Source organism: Carcharodon carcharias, assembly GCF_017639515.1.
Source record: "Carcharodon carcharias isolate sCarCar2 chromosome 37 unlocalized genomic scaffold, sCarCar2.pri SUPER_37_unloc_11, whole genome shotgun sequence".
Lineage (NCBI taxonomy): Eukaryota > Metazoa > Chordata > Chondrichthyes > Lamniformes > Lamnidae > Carcharodon > Carcharodon carcharias.
The window spans coordinates 164,921-185,329 of NW_024470760.1; the positions used below are offsets into that span (position 1 = coordinate 164,921).

The following is a 20,409-nucleotide window of genomic DNA, read 5'->3' on the forward strand; positions in this document are numbered from 1 at the left end:
GGAGAGACGGCTCCCCGAGTCGGTGGCAGAGTGATCGCACTGCCTGGGGTAAGGAGAATAGTCAGTTGGAGAGGGAGTTAAGGGGGTAGGCAGTGGGGAGCTGAACCCCACAGACTCCAGTTGGACAGAGGCAGGGAGAGAGGGTGAGGGATCCGCCTGGAGAAAGGAAGCTGCCAAACCAGTCCAGACAAATGTGTTCTTAAACCTTTTAATTTGACCTTTTACAAAAACAACCATTTAGACTCCTGCTTTCAGCATTTTTCACACTGCCAAATATTATATATATCTTTTTATAATTTCTTTTTAAAAAAGGACAAGGTTTTTGCATAAATATAATGATTCCCGAGAGAGAGAGAGAGAGGGTGAGATTTGTGGCCTGTGGTGTTAAGCCGTTAGTGCTGTAAAGGAACAAGCAGAGTGGGATTCGGAGGGCATTTAGTCGAGGGGTCCCTGGTAGATGAGCTTGATGTAGCCCTTGTCACCAGTCAGCCAGGTGGCACAGAAAGGGCAGGCCGCGTGGAAGTCGTGTGTGCCGTGAGGGAGCGGGATCCGCGACCAGTACTTCACCGTCTTGGCTGAGCAGACGTGACCACAGGGGCAGAAGGCGTGGCTGGGAGGCCCGGCGTCCAGGTACGACCCTGCTTCGCAGCCCATCCACAGGGGCACGTAGGGCCCCACCTGCCGGCAGAGAGGGCACTCGCGTTCGCTGGCGGCGCCCCCAGCCTCCTTGCGGCAGCCCCAGCTGTGGTAGCCGTGCACGTGTCCGCAGCTGACGTACACCCAGGGCTGCTGCTTCTCGATGACCTCCCGCCGGGCCAGGCTGGGGAACGCTAGTGTGCTGAAGCCCACTGGGCACTGCGGGCGGGCTGCGTTGATCTCCTGCCGCAGCGCCTCCAGGTGCTTGAGGGTGGGCGCGTTCTCCAGACCTTCAGTGGTGCGCCAGAGCAGTGTAGCACCACACAGGTCAATCAGCGAGCCGTCCTGTAATACGTTGGATTCGTTCTCCACCTAAAAACAACAGAATGGTGATTATAGAGCGAATCAAACACCAGACACTGTCCCCATCAAACACTCCCAGGACAGGTACAGCACGGGGTTAGATACAGAGTAAAGCTCCCTCTACACCGTCCCCATCAAACACTCCCAGGACAGGTACCGCACGGGGTTAGATACAGAGTAAAGCTCCCTCTACACTGTCCCCATCAAACACTCCCAGGACAGGTACAGCACGGGGTTAGATACAGAGTAAAGCTCCCTCTACACCGTCCCCATCAAACACTCCCAGGACAGGTACAGCACGGGGTTAGATACAGAATAAAGCTCCCTCTACACCGTCCCCATCAAACATTCCCAGGACAGGTACAGCACAGGGTTAGATACAGAGTAAAGCTCCCTCTACACTGTCCCCATCAAACACTCCCACTACAGGTACAGCACGGGGTTAGATACAGAATAAAGCTCCCTCTACACTGTCCCCATCAAACACTCCCACTACAGGTACAGCACGGGGTTAGATACAGAATAAAGCTCCCTCTACACTGTCCCCATCAAACATTCCCAGGACAGGTACAGCACGGGGTTAGATACAGAGTAAAGCTCCCTCTACACTGTCCCCTCAAACACTCCCAGGACAGGTACAGCACAGGGTTAGATACAGAATAAAGCTCCCTCTACACTGTCCCCATCAAACACTCCCAGGACAGGTACAGCACGGGGTTAGATACAGAATAAAGCTCCCTCTACACTGTCCCCATCAAACATTCCCAGGACAGGTACAGCACGGGGTTAGATACAGAGTAAAGCTCCCTCTACACTGTCCCCTCAAACACTCCCAGGACAGGTACAGCACAGGGTTAGATACAGAATAAAGCTCCCTCTACACTGTCCCCATCAAACACTCCCAGGACAGGTACAGCACGGGGTTAGATACAGAATAAAGCTCCCTCTACACTGTCCCCATCAAACACTCCCAGGACAGGTACAGCACGTTGTTAGGTACAGAGTAAAGCCCCCTCTACACCCCTACGTTAAGCTATGAATGGATCTTTGGGCTGGGTTCCTGTGCGGAGATACTGCACTCTGTGCAGGTCACATACCAGCTTCCCTCTCTGCTGTGCGGACCGTGTCTCCCTCAGTGCATACACATTTCCACAGACCGAGATCTCGCGCCACACACCAGGCAGGGAGTCATCAGAGAAACCGTGAGCAGGGTGCATCACCAGGACACCATTCGTGGTGAGACCGTCCATCAATCCATCTGGAGTCCGCCACTTTGCAGCTCTCTCCTAAAGACCAGTGACACAGAGAGGGGTCAGAACACAGACTGGGGGGTAAATACAGAGATGGGGATAAGAACAGACTGGGAGTAAATATGGAGAGACAGAGGTCAGAACACAGACTGGAGGGTAAATACGAAGAGAGAGGGGTCAGAATAGACTTGGGGTAGATATTGAGAGAGGGTTCAATTAAACGGGGTAAATATGGAGAGGGGATGGAACATAAACGGGGTAAATACAGACGGTTCAAAACACAGAATGGGTAAATGGGGTTCAGAGGGTGTCACAGACTGGAGGTAAATGGGGTCAGAGGGTGTCACAGATTGGAGGTAAATGGGGTCAGAGGGTGTCACACAGACAGAGGGTGTCACAGACTGGGGGGTAAATGGGGACAGAGGGTGTCACACAGACTGGGGGGTAAATGGGGACAGAGGGTGTCACACTGGGGGAGGGGAGGGGGAGAGGAATTGTAAGAAAAGTGTCTGATGAAAGATACTGAACGAGCTGAATTTTGCCAGCTGTTTCTGCTGGTTATGTTTCTAATATACCCCAGTCATGGGCAGCTTCAATCCCAGGCTTTGGAGATTTTCGCTCCACCCTCACCACTCAGCAGAGCTTTTAATAACGTGGGAGATTCAGGCGACACTGGCCCCTGTGCTGTTAGCGGTGCACGGTCCAGGAGATAGAGTCCCTCCCTCGGCTCAGAGTCCGAAGAGTGTCAGCTCCAGCCCCACTCCAGTGATTGAGCCCCATAAACCTGGCTGACACTCCCCAGTGCCAGGAGGAGTAGGCCATTCAGCCCCTCGAGCCTGCTCCGCTATTCAACAAGATCATGGCTGATCTGATTGTGGCCTCAGCTCGACTTTCCTGTCTGCGCCCCCTCCCCCCCCCCGGCCCCTTCTCGATCAAAAATCTGTCTAACTCGGCCGTGAATAGGTTCAATGACCCAGCCACCACTGCTGTCTGGGGCAGCCTAACACTGTTCTCCATCTGTCAAAATTCTACCCACTCACTTAACTTTAACTAGTCTCTTTGCTCGCTCTTTACCTCCACTTGGTCAACTTCCTTTCCCATCTATCTTGCTGTCATGAGCAAACTTATGAATTCAGTCCCTCCATCCAAATCATTGATATAAATTGTGAATAGCTGAGGCCCCAGCGCTTTACTAGTTACAGATTGCCAACTCATAAGTGCCAGTTTCTCCTGACTTTCTGCTTCCTGTTAGCTCTTTCCGTGTTCATATGTTACCCCCCTACACTATGTGGAGTACTGAGGGAGCACCGCACTGTCAGAGGGTCAGTGCTGAGGGAGTGCCGCACTGTCAGAGAGTCAGTGCTGAGGGAGCGCCACAGGGTCGGAGGGTCAGTGCTGAGGGAGCGCCGCACTGTCAGTCAGTGCTGAGGGAGCGCCGTACTGTCGGAGGGTCAGCACTGCGGGAGCGCCGCACTGTCGGAGGGTCAGCGCTGAGGGAGCGCCGCAGGGTCGGAGAGTCAGTGCTGAGGGAGTGCGGCACTGTTGGAGGGTCAGTACTGAGGGAGTGCTGCACTGTCAGAGAGTCAGTGCTGAGGGAGCGCCGGAGAGTCAGTGCTGAGGGAGCGCCGCACTGTCGGAGGGTCAGTGCTGAGGGAGCGCCGCACTGTCGGAGGGTCAGTGCTGAGGGAGCGCCGCACTGTCGGAGGGTCAGTGCTGAGGGAGTGCGGCACTGTTGGAGGGTCAGTACTGAGGGAGTGCTGCACTGTCAGAGAGTCAGTGCTGAGGGAGCGCCGGAGAGTCAGTGCTGAGGGAGCGCCGCACTGTCGGAGGGTCAGTGCTGAGGGAGCGCCGCACTGTCGGAGGGTCAGTGCTGAGGGAGCGCCGCACTGTCGGAGGGTCAGTGCTGAGGGAGCGCCGCACTGTCGGAGGGTCAGTGCTGAGGGAGCGCCGCACTGTCGGAGGGTCAGTGCTGAGGGAGCGCCGCACTGTCGGAGAGTCAGTGCTGAGGGAGAGCCGCACTGTCGGAGGGTCAGTGCTGAGGGAGCGCCGCACTGTCGGAGAGTCAGTGCTGAGGGAGAGCCGCACTGTCGGAGGGTCAGTGCTGAGGGAGCGCCGCACTGTCGGAGGGTCAGTGCTGAGGGAGCGCCGCACTGTCGGAGGGTCAGTGCTGAGGGAGAGCCGCACCGTCGGAGGGTCAGTGCTGAGGGAGAGCCGCACCGTCGGAGGGTCAGTGCTGAGGGAGAGCCGCACCGTCGGAGGGTCAGTGCTGAGGGAGAGCCGCACCGTCGGAGGGTCAGTGCTGAGGGAGAGCCGCACTGTCGGAGGGTCAGTGCTGAGGGAGAGCCGCACTGTCGGAGGGTCAGTGCTGAGGGAGAGCCGCACTGTCGGAGGAGCCGTCTTTCAGGATGAGACATTAAACCGAGGCCCCGTCTGCCCTCTCCGGTGGGTGTAAAAGATCCCACGGCCACTATTGGAAGAAGAGCAGGGGGGAGTTCTCCCCGGTGTCCTGGGGCTGATATTTATCCCTCACCCAACATCACTAAAAACAGATGATCTGGGTCATTATCACATTGCTGTTTGTGGGATCTTGCTGTGCGTAAATGGGCTGCTGAGTTTCCTATATCACAACAGTGAGCGCACTTCAATAAAAAAGTCCTTCACTGTCAGTGAAACCCTTTGGGATGTCCCGAGGGGGGGTGACAGGAGCTGGGAGAGTCCAGCTGTGCGAGGCTGGAGAGGGATGGCTGACACTTACACCGAGGAAGATGTTCTTCGACGAGTCGAATCCAGCTGCGTAAATGCGCGCAGTGTAGGGTGGGCTGCGCCCGCAGGTGATGCGGCATGCGAACCTGGAGATGGTGCTCTGCATGGACTGCGACTCGCTGTTGGTCTGGCTGCTGGGGGCCGTGTCGGTCACCACAAAATCGATGAGCGTCTCTGTCGATCGGCCGATCTGTAACGAGAGGGATCGTAGACAATCTGAGCTCCTGGCAGCGGAGTCCCACAAGCCCCTGCCTTCCCCACCCCCGCTCCAGCCTCCCCCCCCCCCCCCCCAAACGCGTCGAGGCTCCTTTACCTGGAACATGTCCGTGTTATTGTCGTGACTGTACTCCACGATGACAGACTGACTGCGAGACAGGGTGTAAGACACACTGTGCTGCCCCATGTTACTCAGTGCCTGTAATCAGAGCCCACTGTTAGCTCGCAGACACACCAGACCACCGACGCACGCTTTCATATTCCCTATTCTCAAACGTGCACAATTAGATTTGATTTCCAAGCTTATCATTTTGAGAACGCCTCCAGTGTTCGGAGCAATCAGAACTCACTGGTATTGTACCGAGGGAGCGCCGCACTGTCGGAGGGTCAGTGCTGAGGGAGCGCCGCCCTGTGGGAGGGTCAGTGCTGAGGGAGCGCCGCACTGTCGGAGGGTCAGTGCTGAGGGTGCGCAGCACTGTCGGAGGGTGAGCGCAGCACTGTCGGAGGGTCAGTACCGAGGGAGGGCCGCACTGCCGGAGGGTCAGTGTCGAGGGAGCGCCGCACTGTTGGAGGGTCAGCGCCGAGGGAGCGCCGCACTGTCGGAGGATCAGCGCCGAGGGAGCGCCGCATTGTCGGAGGGTCAGTGCTGAGGGAGCGCCGCACTGTCGGAGGGTCAGTGCTGAGGGAGCGCCACACTGTTGGAGGGTCAGTACTGAGGGAGTGCCGCACTGTCGGAGAGTCAGCGCCGAGGGAGCGCCGCACAGTTGGAGGGTCAGTACTGAGGGAGCGCCGCACTGTCAGAGGGTCAGTACCGAGGGAGGGCCGCACTGTCGGAGGGTCAGCGCCGAGGGAGCGCCGCACAGTTGGAGGGTCAGTACTGAGGGAGCGCCGCACTGTCAGAGGGTCAGGGCTGAGGGAGCGCCGCACTGTCGGAGGGTCAGTGCTGAGGGAGCGCCGCACTGTCGGAGGGTCAGCGCCGAGGGAGCGCCGCACTGTCGGAGGGTCAGTGCTGAGGGAGCGCCGCACTGTCGGAGGGTCAGCGCCGAGGGACCGCCGCACTGTCGGAGGGTCAGCGCCGAGGGAGCACCGCACAGTTGGAGGGTCAGTACTGAGGGAGCGCCGCACAGTCGGAGGGTCAGCGCCGAGGGAGTGCTGCACTGTCGGAGGGTCAGCGTCGAGGGAGCGCCGCACTGTTGGAGGGTCAGTACTGAGGGAGCGCTGCACTGTTGGAGGGTCAGCGCCGAGGGAGCACCGCACAGTTGGAGGGTCAGTACTGAGGGAGCGCCGCACAGTCGGAGGGTCAGCGCCGAGGGAGCGCTGCACTGTCGGAGGGGCCTTTCACAGGATACATTAAACTGACCTCCCGGGTAAATAATCCCACAGCCTCTATTGGAAGAAGGGCAGGGCGGGGGAGGGGGGAGAGTTCCGGTGTTTGGGCAAAGGCCCTGCCTCACTCACTGTTTGTGGGATCTTGCTGTGTGTAAATGGGCTGCTGGGGTTTCCTATATTACAACAGTGAGCGCACTTGGACAATGAAGGAAGCACTTTGGGATGGGCCTGAGGTGGTGAACGCGGATGGGGATGTGTCATACGCCAGCTGGAAAGTTACCTTTGAAGCCAGGGGTGTTGATGTGATATGGATGACATCGGGCTTGACACCATTGGGACTCGCTCTCTTATACAAGGCCAGTCTGCTCCTCCGTCTCCCTCGGTCTCCGTTAGCCAGTGACCCATTGTAACTGGAGCGAGAGAGAATTGGATCAGTGATTCAGGAGCGTCAGGGTGTGAATGACCAGATCTGCCCCAAAACACACTCAACATGAGCGAGGCAAGAGGTGACCTGATCGAGCTCTTTACAATGATGGAGGGGGTTTCGATAGGGTCGACGTAGAGATGTTTCCCCTCCTGGGTGGGGGGGGGGGGAAGGTGGAGAGGGGAGGGGAGACCAGAACTAGGGGCCCATCGATATAAGACAGTCACTAATAAATCCGATGGGGAATTCAGGAGAAACTCCTTCACCCAGAGAGTGGGGAGAATGTGGGACTCGCTCCCACAGGGAGTGGTCGAGGGGAATAGTATCGATACATTTAAGGGGGAAGCTGGATAAACACATGAGGGAGAAAGGGATAGAAGGATATGGGGATGGGGGGAGGTGGAGAGGGGGATGGGAGGAGGCTCGTGTGGGGCAGGAACACCAGCAGAAGGGCCGAATGGCAGTGAATTGGTTCGGCTGAATGGCCTGTATTCTGTATTTAAAGTTAACTCCCTGCCCCAACTCCTTGGTCGTTCATGGCTCATCATTGGCTCCCCCCAAACCTGGCTCAGGGACGTTAGGGTTCCCCTCGCTGTCGCACAGGAAGATCCCAAGGTCCAAACCCTGCTCTGTTCTGTGCTGGTTAAGCCCCCAGCACCACAGAGAGGGGTAATGCTAGCCCAGGCTTCACTTCTGCCCATCGCGATCCCGTCTGGAGAACGGCCTAGTCTTGACTGATGCCCACCACAGGCAAACAGCCACTGGAACCAGACCCAGCTGGGGCGGGTGGGGGGGGTTGGCGGGGGCAAGGTTCTGGGACAGAACGATGTTTAGGCCCCGGCTGGAGTGACTGTGTTCAGTTCCGGGCCCCTGTCCTCAGTCAGGAGGATACCGGCCTTGGAGTGGGTGTCACTGCAGATTATAAGCAGGGGTTTCACACGAGGATTGTAATCCCTGGGATTCAGGAGGTTGAGGCACGGTTTGGCTAAGATGTTAAAGATATTTGAGAGGAATTGTTAGGATCCACAGAGAGAAACGATTCCCACAGGTTAAAGGGGTATATGGGGGTGGGGTGGGGAGGGAGTTGTGGTGTAGGGGGGTCGAGAACAAGGTGGCAAAACCTTAAAATCAGAACCAGGTCATTCAGTCGAGAATTTCAGAAACGCTTCACAGAAAGCGGGGGAGACATGTGGAATTCTCTCTCCCACAGCTCCCCCCGCACCCCTCACCCTGTTACACCTCCATCCTGTTACACAGGGACAGGAGGAGGCCATTCAGCCCCTCTCCAGACTGTTACAAAGGAAGAGGAGGAGGCCATTCAGCCCTTCATAAGCCTGTTACACAGGGACAGGAGGAGGCCATTCAGCCCCTCTCCAGACTGTTACAAAGGAAGAGGAGGAGGCCATTCAGCCCTTCATAAGCCTGTTACACAGGGACAGGAGGAGGCCATTCAGCCCTCCCAAGACTGTTCCGATCAATTAAACCGTGGCCAATCTGTATTTTAACCCCCATCCACCCACCCTGGTGCCTTAAACCCTTCATACTCAATAACCATTCAGAAACTGGGACAGAATTTGGAGGAGGAATTGGAATAATTCAGGAAGTGGGGTGGACAAAGATAGGGAGGGGAGGGGTGTGGTGGGGAGAGGTGGGGCTGTACTGAGAGGTGAACGATGCAGGTGTGGAGACACTTACCCCAAGACAATGAATTCTCCGTACTTGACGATGTCTTTGTCAGTGAGGGAGTGTTCGTTGCTGTTGGGTACGAGGGGAAGCTCTGGGGGTCTGTGCAGATCCAATGCCTCGGGGGTTACTGCCTGGCTGCACCCCTCCAACACCATTCTACCAAAACACAGGGTAAGACAGGCTCCGTGAACACTTAGACACAATGCATCATCGGCAGCACGCCCACTGACAGGCACTCGAGAATCCCACTGCAATCCCCACAGAATTCTTACTCATCACAGCAAAGATGTTTGTGACAGGAATGGAAATATTTCTATTTTGGCAACTGCATGTAATACTCCCCAGGGCAGGTACAGCACAGGGTTAGATACAGAGTAAAGCTCACTCTACACTGTCCCCATCAAACACTCCCAGGACATGTACAGCACGGGGTTAGATACAGAGTAAAGCTCCCTCTACACTGTCCCCATCAAACACTCCCAGGACAGGTACAGCACGGGGTTAGATACAGAGTAAAGCTCCCTCTACACTGTCCCTGTTCCCGGGAGCGGTATGTCAGGATGGTGAGTGAGTGTGCACTCTGCTGGTGCAGAGGGAGGGTTGCTGGTCTCTGAGCTGTAGCAGCCTGTACAGGATGATAAATGGACAGCGAGAAGGATCGAGAAGAGCTGGAGGACTTGTGCTGCGGCTTCATATTTCAGAGGGAGCTGAGTGTAAATCAATCACCCTGTGCATGAAAACAGGAACAACTGATCCCATTCTGGCCAGGGTTAGACCCATCATTGCAACTGCTGCCCCTGATCCAGCTCTCGCTCCTCTGAGAAAGAAACTGGAACAGGTCTCTGTCTCCGACTGGGGGTTTAATCATTGCCCCAGAGGGTGACACATTGTGTGTGTGGGTCTCTCTCTCTCTGTCCTGCTGGGTCTCCAAGTTCAGGCCTCAAGCCCCACTCCAGAGCCTTGAGCACAAAATTCAGGCCAACAGCCCCCAGTCACGTTTCTCAGGGAGCGCCGCACTTTCGGAGGGTCAGTACTGAGGGAGTGCCGCACTGTCGGAGGGTCAGTGCTGAGGGAGTGCCGCACTGTTGGAGGGTCAGTGCTGAGGGAGCGCCGCACTGTCGGAGGGTCAGTGCTGAGGGAGTGCCGCACTGTCGGAGGGTCAGTGCTGAGGGAGTGCCGCACTGTCGGAGAGTCAGTGCTGAAGGAGCGCCGCACTGTCGGAGTGTCAGTGCTGAGGGAGAGCCGCACTGTCGGAGGGTCAGTGCTGAGAGAGAGCCGCACTGTCGGAGGGTCAGTGCTGAGGGAGTGCCGCACTGTCGGAGGGTCAGTGCTGAGAGAGTGCCGCACTGTCGGAGGGTCAGTACTGAGGGTGCACTGCGCTGTCGGATGATCAGCGCTGAGGGAGCTCTGCGCTGTCGGAGGGTCAGTACTGAGCGAGCGCCGCACTGTCGGAGGGTCAGTGCTGAGGGAGCGCCGCACTGTCGGAGGTGCTGTCTTTCAGGATGAGACATTAAACCGAGGCCCCGTCTGCCCTCTCGGGTGGGTGTAAAAGATCCCACGGCCACTATTGGGAGAAGAGCAGGGGGGAGTTCTCCCCGGTGTCCTGGGGCCAATATTTATCCCTCACCCAACATCACTAAAAACAGATGATCTGGCTCATTCTCACATTGCTGTTTGTGGGATCTTGCTGTGCGTCAATGGGCTGCTGAGTTTCCGACATTCCAACAGTGAGCGCACTTTGGGACTTGCTGATGTCGTGAGAGACGTGACAGGAAAGTGAGTCACGTTCTTTCTGAATCACCTGTCCCTAATTGCCCCTTGAGAAGGTGGGTGGTGAGCTGCCTTCTTGAGCCGCTGCAGTCCATGTGGTGTAGGTGCATCCGCAGTGCTGTTAGGGAGGGAGTTCCAGGATTTTGACCCAGCGACAGTGAAGGAACGGCCGATATATTTCCAAGTCAGGATGGTGAGTGGCGTGTGGGACTCAGTGTGCCTGGAGTGAGAGGAGGGGATGGGATTTATTTGACGTGAGGGCAGGGTTGTGATCCCCCCCCCTCCCATGGTGATGAGGCCCTGATGACAGGTAGCGAGGGGGAAGTGCTCCGCCCCCAGCCTGAGTCACCATTCTCAGTTATAACTGCAGCCCACCCGTTCATCGTTTCCATCTGTAACTGCTCCAGCTTAAACTCTGTCATAAGTTTCACTCCCACCCTCGATCTATATTTAACATCTCCCCCATCCCTTTCAAAGAGGCATCATGAATCCATCCTGCTCCTCACATTTCTATCCCTTGGGCAAGTTAACTGAATCCACACCATAGAATCAGGCCATTCGGCCCATCTGCTGGTGTTTCTGCCCCACACGAGCCTCCTCCCACCCCCCTCTCCATCCCCCCCCATCGCCATATCCTTCTACTCCTTTCTCCCTCATGTGTTTATCCAGCTTCCCTCTTAAATGCATCGATACTATTCACCTCGACCACTCCCTGTGGGAGCGAGTCCCACATTCTCCCCACTCTCTGGGTGAAGGAGTTTCTCCTGAATTCCCCATCGGATTTATTAGTGACTGTCTTATATCGATGGGCCCCTAGTTCTGGTCTCTCCCCCGACCCAGGAGGGGAAACATCTTCTCTACGTCGACCCTATCGAAACCCCCTCCATCATTTTAAAGAGCTCGATCAGGTCACCCCCTCGGCCTTCTCTTTTCTAGAGGAAAGAGCCCCCCGGCCTGTTCAACCTTTCCCGATCCTTCTAACCTCTCAGTTTCTGGGATCGTCCTTGTCAAACTTTCTTACACATTCTCCAGTGGCTCAATATCCTTTTAATAAAATGGAGACCGGGACTGTGCTCGGTAACTCCGAGTGTGGGATATGGAGACCGGGACTGGCTGATCTCAAACAACATGAATATTAAAATAAAAATCTCCTCCCCCCAGCGCCCTGTGTTCCTGACTGTATCTGTACTGATATTAATCCAGCTCCCTCACACTGTAACTCAGTAACCCCTCTCCCCCAGCTCCCTGTGTTACTTACTGTATCTCTACTGATGTTAATCCAGCTCCCTCACACTGTCACTCAGTAACCCCTCTCCCCCAGCTCCCTGTGTTACTTACTGTATCTCTACTGATGTTAATCCAGCTCCCTCACACTGTCACTCAGTAACCCCTCTCCGCCCAGCGCCCTGTGTTACTGACTGTATCTCTATTGATGTTAATCGAGTTTTGTCACAATGTCACTGAGTAACACCTCTACCCCCATCTCCCTGTGTTCCTGACTGTATCTCTACTGATGTTAATCGAGCTTCGTCACACTGTCACTCAGTAACACCTCTACCCCCAGCGCCCTGTGTTACTGACTGTATCTCTACTGATGTTAATGCAGCTCCCTCACACTGTCATTCAGTAACCCCTGTCCCCCAGCTCCCTTTGTTACTGACTGTATCTCTACTGATGTTAATCCAGCTCCCTCACACTGTCACTCAGAAACCCCTCTCCCCCCAGCGACCTGTGTTACTGACTATATCTCTACTGATGTTAATCCAGCTCCCTCACAGTGTCACTCAGTAATCCCTCTCCCTCAGCTCCCTGTGTTACTGACTGTATCTCTACTGATGTTAATCCAGCTCCCTCACACTGTCACTCAGTAATGCCTCTCCCTCAGCGACCGGTGTTACTGACTGTATCTCTACTGATGTTAATCCAGCTCCCTCACACAGTCACTCAGAAACCCCTCTCCCCCAGCGCCCTGTGTTACTGACTGTATCTCTACTGATGTTAATCAAGCTTTGTCACAATGTCACTCAGTAACCCCTCTCCCCCCACCTGCCTGTGTTCCTGACTGTATATCTACTGATGTTAATCCAGCTCCCTCACACAGTCACTCAGTCACCCCTCTCCCCCCAGCTCCCTGTGTTACTGACTGTATCTCTACTGATGTTAATCCAGCTCCCTCACACTGTCACTCAGTAACCCCTCTCCCCCAGCTCCCTGTGTTACTGACTGTATCTCTACTGATGTTAATCCAACTCCCTCACGTGCACACATAGGGCAGCATTTTGCCCTCAGCAGGCGGGTAGGATGGTCAGGGAGTTGACCGTTGTCCGCCAAGCGCTGGGGTCGTGATCTCACGTTGTTGGACCAGTTCAGTCCCGCGCTGTTTGTAACGTGTGATCTGTGCTGCCTGTGTTGGGTGGGGAGCGCGAGCAGGGAATTTTGCGCATGCAGGCGGGTGCACACTGCTAAACCCCCCCCCTTCACAGCTAAACCCCCCTCTTCACTGCTAAAACACCCTCTTCACTGCTAAATCCCCCTCTTCACTGCTAAACCCCCCTCTTCACTGCTAAAACACCCTCTTCACTGCTAAATCCCCCCTCTTCACTGCTAAATCCCCCTCTTCACTGCTAATTCCCCCTCTTCACTGCTAAATCCCTCCCTCTTCACTGCTAAATCCCCCCTCTTCACTGCTAAATCCCCCTCTTCACTGCTAAATCCCCCCTATTCACTGCTAAATGCCCCTTTTCTCTGCTAAATCCCCCTCTTCACGGCTAAAACCCCCCTCTTCACTGCTAAAATCCCCCTGTTCACTGCTAAATCACCCCTCTTGACTGCTAAACCCCCCCTCTTAACTGCTAAATCCCGCCCACTTCAATGCTAAACCCCCCTCTTCACTGCTAAATCCCGCCTCTTCACTGCTAAACCCCCCTCTTCACTGCTAAATCCCCGCCTTCACTGCTAAATCCCCCCCCTTCACTGCTAAAGCACCCTCGTCACTGCGAAATCCCCCCTCTTCACTGCTAAATCCGCCTCTTCACTGCTAAATCCCCCCCTCTTCACTGCTAAATCCCCCTCTTCACTGCTAAATCCCCCCCTCTTCACTGCTAAATCCCCCTCTTCACTGCTAAATCCCCCTCTTCACTGCTAAATCCCCCCTTTTCACTGCTAAACCCCCCTCTTCACTGCTAAATCACCCCACTTCACTGCTAAATACCCCTCTTCACTGCTAAATCCCTCCCTCTTCACTGCTAAAACCCTCTCTTCACTGCTAAATCCCCCTCTTCACTGCTAAAACCCCCTTTTCACTGCTAAATCCCCCCCTCATCACAGCTAAATCCCCCCCTCTTCACAGCTAAATCCCCCCTCTTCACTGCTAAATCCCCCCTCTTCACTGCTAAATCCCCCCCTCTTCACTGCTAAATCCCCCCCTCTTCACTGCTAAATCGCCCATTCTTCACTGCTAAATCGTCCATTCTTCACTGCTATGTCCCCCATCTTCACTGCTAAACCCCCCTCTTCACTGCTAAATCCCCACCTCTTCACTGCTAAATCCCCCTCTTCACTGCTAAATCCCCCACTCTTCACTGCTAAAACCCCTCTTCACTGCTAAACCCCCACTTCACTGCTAAATCTCCCCTCTTCACTGCTAAAACCCCTTTTTCTCTGCTAAATCCCCCTCTTCACTGCTAAATCCCCCTCTTCACTGCTAAATCCCCCTCTTCACTGCTAAAACCCCCTCTTCACTGCTAAATCCCCCCCTCTTCACTGCTAAATCCCCCCCTCTTCACTGCTAAATCCCCCCCTCTTCTCTGCTAAAACCCCCCTATTCACTGCTAAACCCCCCCTCTTAACTGCTAAATCCCGCCCTCTTCAATGCTAAACCCCCCTCTTCACTGCTAAATCCCCCCTCTTCACTGCTAAATCCCCCCCTTCACTGCTAAGTCCCCCCCTTCACTGCTAAATCCCCCCCTTCACTGCTAAACCCCCCACTTCACTGCTAAATCCCCCTCTTCACTGCTAAACCTCCCTCTTCACAGCTAAAACCCCTCTTCACTGCTACATCCCCCTCTTCACTGCTAAAGCCCCTCCCTTCACTGCTAAACCCCCCTCTCTTCACTGCTTAACCCCCCTCTTCACTGCTAAACCCCCCTCTTCACTGCTAAATCCCCCTTCTTCACTGCTAAACTCCCCTCTTCACTGCTAAATCCCCCTCTTCACTGCTAAATCCCCCCTCTTCACTGCTAAATCACCCCCCCTTCACTGCTAAATCCCCCTCTTCACTGCTAAATCCCCCTCTTCACTGCTAAATCCCCTCTTCACTGCTAAACCCCCTCTTCACTGCTAAATGCCCCCTCTTCACTGCTAATTCCCCCCCTCTTCACTGCTAAAACCCCCCTCTTCACTGCTAAACCCCCCCTCTGAACTGCTAAATCCCGCCCTCTTCAATGCTAAACCCCCCTCTTCACTGCTAAATCCCCCCTCTTCACTGCTAAACCCCCCTCTTCACTGCTAAATCCCCCCCTTCACTGCTAAATCCCCTCTCTTCACTGCTAAAACGCCCTCGTCACTGCTAAATCCCCCCTCTTCACTGCTAAACACCCCTCTTCACTGTTAAATCCCCCTCTTCACTGCTAAAACCCCCTCTTCACTGCTAAACCCCCTCTTCACTGCTAAATCCCTCCCTCTTCACTGCTAATCCCCCCTCTTCACTGCTAAAACCCTCTCTTCACTGCTAAATCCCCCCCTCTTCACTGCTAAATCCCCCCCTTTTCACTGCTAAATCCCCCTCTTCACTGCTAAACCCCCTCTTCACTGCTAAATCCCTCCCTCATCACTGCTGATCCCCCCTCTTCACTGCTAAATCCCCCTCTTCACTGCTAAATCCCCTCTTCACTGCTAAACCCCCTCTTCACTGCTAAATCCCCCCTCTTCACTGCTAAATCCCCCACTCTTCACTGCTAAATCCCCCTCTTCACTTCTTAATCCCCCATTCTTCACTGCTAAATCCCCCATTCTTCACTGCTTAACCCCCCTCTTCACTGCTAAATCACCCTCTTCACTGCTAAATCCCCTCTTCACTGCTAAACCCCCTCTTCACTGCTAAATCCCCCCTCTTCACTGCTAAATCCCCCACTCTTCTCTGCTAAATCCCCCTCTTCACTGCTAAACCCCCCCTCTTCACTGCTAAAACCCCCTCTTCACTGCTAAACCCCCCCTCTTCACTGCTAAAACCCCCTCTTCACTGCTAAAACCCCCCTCTTCACTGCTAATTCCCCCTCTTCACTGCTAAATCCCTCCCTCTTCACTGCTAAATCCCCCCCGCTTCACTGCTAAAACCCCCTCTTCACTGCTAAACCCCCTCTTCACTGCTAAATCCCTCCCTCTTCACTGCTAATCCCCCTTCTTCACTGCTAAAACCCTCTCTTCACTGCTAAATCCCCCCCTCTTCACTGCGAAAACCCTCTCTTCACTGCTAAATCCCCCTCTTCACTGCTAAATCCCCCTCTTCACTGCTAAAACCCCCTCTTCACTGCTAAATCCCCCTCTTCACTGCTAAAACCCCCTCTTCACTGCTAAATCCCCCCCTCTTCACTGCTAAAACCCCCCTCTTGACTGCTAAACCCCCCCTCTTAACTGCTAAATCCCGCCCACTTCAATGCTAAACCCCCCTCTTCACTGCTAAATCCCGCCTCTTCACTGCTAAACCCCCCTCTTCACTGCTAAATCCCCGCCTTCACTGCTAAATCCCCCCCTTCACTGCTAAAGCACCCTCGTCACTGCGAAATCCCCCCTCTTCACTGCTAAATCCCCCTCTTCACTGCTAAATCCCCCCCTCTTCACTGCTAAATCCCCCTCTTCACTGCTAAATCCCCCCCTCTTCACTGCTAAATCCCCCTCTTCACTGCTAAATCCCCCTCTTCACTGCTAAATCCCCCCTTTTCACTGCTAAACCCCCCTCTTCACTGCTAAATCACCCCACTTCACTGCTAAATACCCCTCTTCACTGCTAAATCCCTCCCTCTTCACTGCTAAAACCCTCTCTTCACTGCTAAATCCCCCTCTTCACTGCTAAAACCCCCCTTTTCACTGCTAAATCCCCCTCTTCACAGCTAAATCCCCCCTCTTCACAGCTAAATCCCCCCTCTTCACTGCTAAACCCCCCCTCTTCACTGCTAAAACCCCCTCTTCACTGCTAAACCCCCCCCTTCACTGCTAATTCCCCCATCTTCACTGCTAAACCCCCCTCTTCACTGCTAAATCCCCACCTCTTCACTGCTAAATCCCCACCTCTTCACTGCTAAATCCCCCTCTTCACTGCTAAATCCCCCACTCTTCACTGCTAAAACCCCTCTTCACTGCTAAACCCCCTCTTCACTGCTAAAACCCCTTTTTCTCTGCTAAATCCCCCTCTTCACTGCTAAAACCCCCTCTTCACTGCTAAATCCCCCTCTTCACTGCTAAAACCCCCTCTTCACTGCTAAATCCCCCCCTCTTCTCTGCTAAATCCCCCCTCTTCACTGCTATATCCCCCTCTTCACTGCTAAGTCCCCCCCTTCACTGCTAAATGCCCCCCTTCACTGCTAAACCCCCCACTTCACTGCTAAATCCCGCTCTTCACTGCTAAACCTCCCTCTTCACAGCTAAAACCCCTCTTCACTGATAAAACCCCCTCTTCACTGCTAATTCCCCCCCTCTTCTTTGCTAAAACCCCCCTCTTGACTGCTAAACCCCCCCTCTGAACTGCTAAATCCCGCCCTCTTCAATGCTAAACCCCACTCTTCACTGCTAAATCCCCCCTCTTCACTGCTAAACCCCCCTCTTCACTGCTAAATCCCCCCCTTCATTGCTAAATCCCCTCTCTTCACTGCTAAAACGCCCTCGTCACTGCTAAATCCCCCCTCTTCACTGCTAAACACCCCTCTTCACTGTTAAATCCCCCTCTTCACTGCTAAAACCCCCTCTTCACTGCTAAACCCCCTCTTCACTGCTAAATCCCTCCCTCTTCACTGCTAATCCCCCCTCTTCACTGCTAAAACCCTCTCTTCACTGCTAAATCCCCCCTCTTCACTGCTAAATCCCCCCTCTTCACTGCGAAAACCCTCTCTTCACTGCTAAATCCCCTTCTTCACTGCTAAATCCCCCTCTTCACTGCTAAAACCCCCTCTTCACTGCTAAATTCCCCTCTTCACTGCTAAAACCCCCTCTTCACTGCTAAATCCCCCCCCTCTTCACTGCTAAAACCCCCCTCTTGACTGCTAAACCCCCCCTCTTCACTGCTAAATCCCCCCCTTCACTGCTAAATCCCCCCCTCTTCACTGCTAAAACACCCTCGTCACTGCTAAATCCCCCCTCTTCACTGCTAAACCCCCCTCTTCACTGCTAAATCCCCCTCTTCACTGCTAAAACCCCCTCTTCACTGCTAAACCCCCTCTTCACTGCTAAATCCCTCCCTCTTCACTGCTAAATCCCTCCCTCTTCACTGCTAATCCCCCCTCTTCACTGCTAAAACCCTCTCTTCACTGCTAAATCCCCCCCTCTTCACTGCTAAATCCCCCCCTTCACTGCTAAATCCCCCACTCTTCACTGCTAAATCCCCCATCGTCACTGCTAAATCCCCCCTCTTCACCGCTAAATCCCCCCCTTCACTGCTAAATCCCGCCCTCTTCACTGCTAAATCCCCCCCTCTTCACTGCTATATCCCCCCTCTTCACTGCTATATCCCCCATCTTCACTGCTATATCCCCCATCTTCACTGCTAAACCCCCCTCTTCACTGCTAAATCCCCACCTCTTCACTGCTAAATCCCCCTCTTCACTGCTAAATCCCCCACTCTTCACTGCTAAAACCCCTCTACACAGCTAAACCCCCTCTTCACTGCTAAACCCACCTCTTCACTGCTAAATACGCCTCTTCACTGCTGAACCCCTCCTCTTCACTGCTAAAACCCCCTCTTCACTGCTAAAACCCCCTCTTCACTGCTAAATCCCCCCCTCTTCACTGCTAAAACCCCCCTCTTGACTGCTAAACCCCCCCTCTTAACTGCTAAATCCCGCCCTCTTCAATGCTAAACCCCCCTCTTCACTGCTAAACCCCCCTCTTCACTGCTAAATCCCCCCCTTCACTGCTAAATCCACCCCTCTTCACTGCTAAAACAAACTCGTCACTGCTAAATCCCCCTCTTCACTGCTAAACCCCCCTCTTCACTGCTAAATCCCCCTCTTCACTGCTAAAACCCCCTCTTCACTGCTAAATCCCCCTCTTCACTGCTGAAACCCCCTCTTGACTGCTAAACCCCCCCTGTTCACTGCTAAAACCCCCCTCTTGACTGCTAAACCCCCCCTCTTAACTGCTAAATCCCGCCCTCTTCACTGCTAAATCCCCCATCTTCACTGCTAAACCCCCCTCTTCACTGCTAAATCCCCCCCTTCAATGCTAAATCCCCCCCTCTTCACTGCTAAAACACCCTCGTCACTGCTAAATCCCCCCTCTTCACTGCTAAAACACCCTCTTCACTGCTAAACCCCCTCTTCCCTGCTAAATCCCTCCCTCTTCACTGCTAAATTCCCCTCTTCAGTGCTAAAACCCCCTCTTCACTGCTAAATCCCCCCCTTCACTGCTAAATCCCCCCCTCTTCACTGCTAAAACACCCTCGTCACTGCTAAATTCCCCCTCTTCACTGCTAAACCCCCCCTCTTCACTGCTAAATCCCCCTCTTCACTGCTAAAACCCCCTCTTCACTGCTAATTCCCCCTCTTCACTGCTAAATCCCTCCCTCTTCACTGCTAAATCCCTCCCTCTTCACTGCTAATCCCCCTTCTTCACTGCTAAAACCCTCTCTTCACTGCTAAATCCCCCCCTCTTCACTGCGAAAACCCTCTCTTCACTGCTAAATCCCCCACTCTTCACTGCTAAATCCCCCATTGTCACTGCTAAATCCCCCCTCTTCACCACTAAATCCCCCCTTCACTGCTAAATCCCGCCCTCTTCACTGCTAAATCCCCCCTCTTCACTGCTATATCCCCCCCTCTTCACTGCTATATCCCCCATCTTCACTGCTATATCCCCCATCTTCACTGCTAAACCCCCCTCTTCACTGCTAAATCCCACCTCTTCACTGCTAAATCCCCCTCTTCACTGCTAAATCCCCCACTCTTCACTGCTAAAACCCCTCTACACAGCTAAACCCCCTCTTCACTGCTAAACCCACCTCTTCACTGCTAAATACGCCTCTTCACTGCTGAACCCCTCCTCTTCACTGCTAAAACCCCCTCTTCACTGCTAAAACCCCCTCTTCACTGCTAAATCCCTCCCTCTTCACTGCTAAAACCCCCCTCTTGACTGCTAAAACCCCCCCTCTTAACTGCTAAATCCCGCCCTCTTCAATGCTAAACCCCCTCTTCACTGCTAAACCCCCCTCTTCACTGCTAAATCCCCCCCTTCACTGCTAAAACCACCCCTCTTCACTGCTAAAACCCCCTGTTCAACTGCTAAATCCCCTCTCTTTACACTGCTAACATCCCCCACTCTTACACTTTTGCTAATCCCCCCTCTTCACTGCTAAGTCCCCCTCCTTCACTTGCTAACATCCCCCCTCTTCACTGCTAAATCACCCTTCGTCACTGCCTCCAAATCCCCCCTCTTCACTGCCTAAAACCCCCCTCTTCACTGCTAAATCGCCCCCCTCTTCACTGCTTAAAATCCCCCCTCTTCCCCCTGCTAATCCCTCTTCCACTGCTAAATCCCTCCCTCTTCACTGCTAATCCCACCCTCTTCACTGCTAAATCCCCCCTCTCTTCACTGCTAAACCCCCCCCTCTTCACTGCTAAACCCCCCCTCTTCACTGCTAAATCCCCCTCTTCACTGCTAAATCCACCTCTTCACTGCTAAATCCCCCTCTTCACTGCTAAAACCCCCTCTTCACTGCTAAATCCCCCCCTCTTCACTGCTAAAACCCCCTCTTCACTGCTAAACCCC

At 54.2% G+C, this 20,409-nt stretch overlaps 1 protein-coding gene across 1 annotated transcript; it reads right to left on the reverse strand.

Moving 5' to 3' along the window:
• Window positions 1-194: 194 nt before the first annotated feature.
• LOC121274669 (E3 ubiquitin-protein ligase pellino homolog 1-like) lies at window positions 195-8,822 on the reverse strand. The gene is made up of 6 exons (XM_041181961.1): window positions 8,677-8,822; window positions 6,838-6,967; window positions 5,326-5,427; window positions 5,005-5,202; window positions 2,097-2,285; window positions 195-1,008 (listed from the first exon to the last, which is right to left on the reverse strand). The coding sequence occupies exons 1-6, from the start codon at window positions 8,820-8,822 to the stop codon at window positions 436-438; spliced, it is 1,338 nt and encodes a 445-aa protein (XP_041037895.1). The 3' UTR covers window positions 195-435.
• Window positions 8,823-20,409: the final 11,587 nt, after the last annotated feature.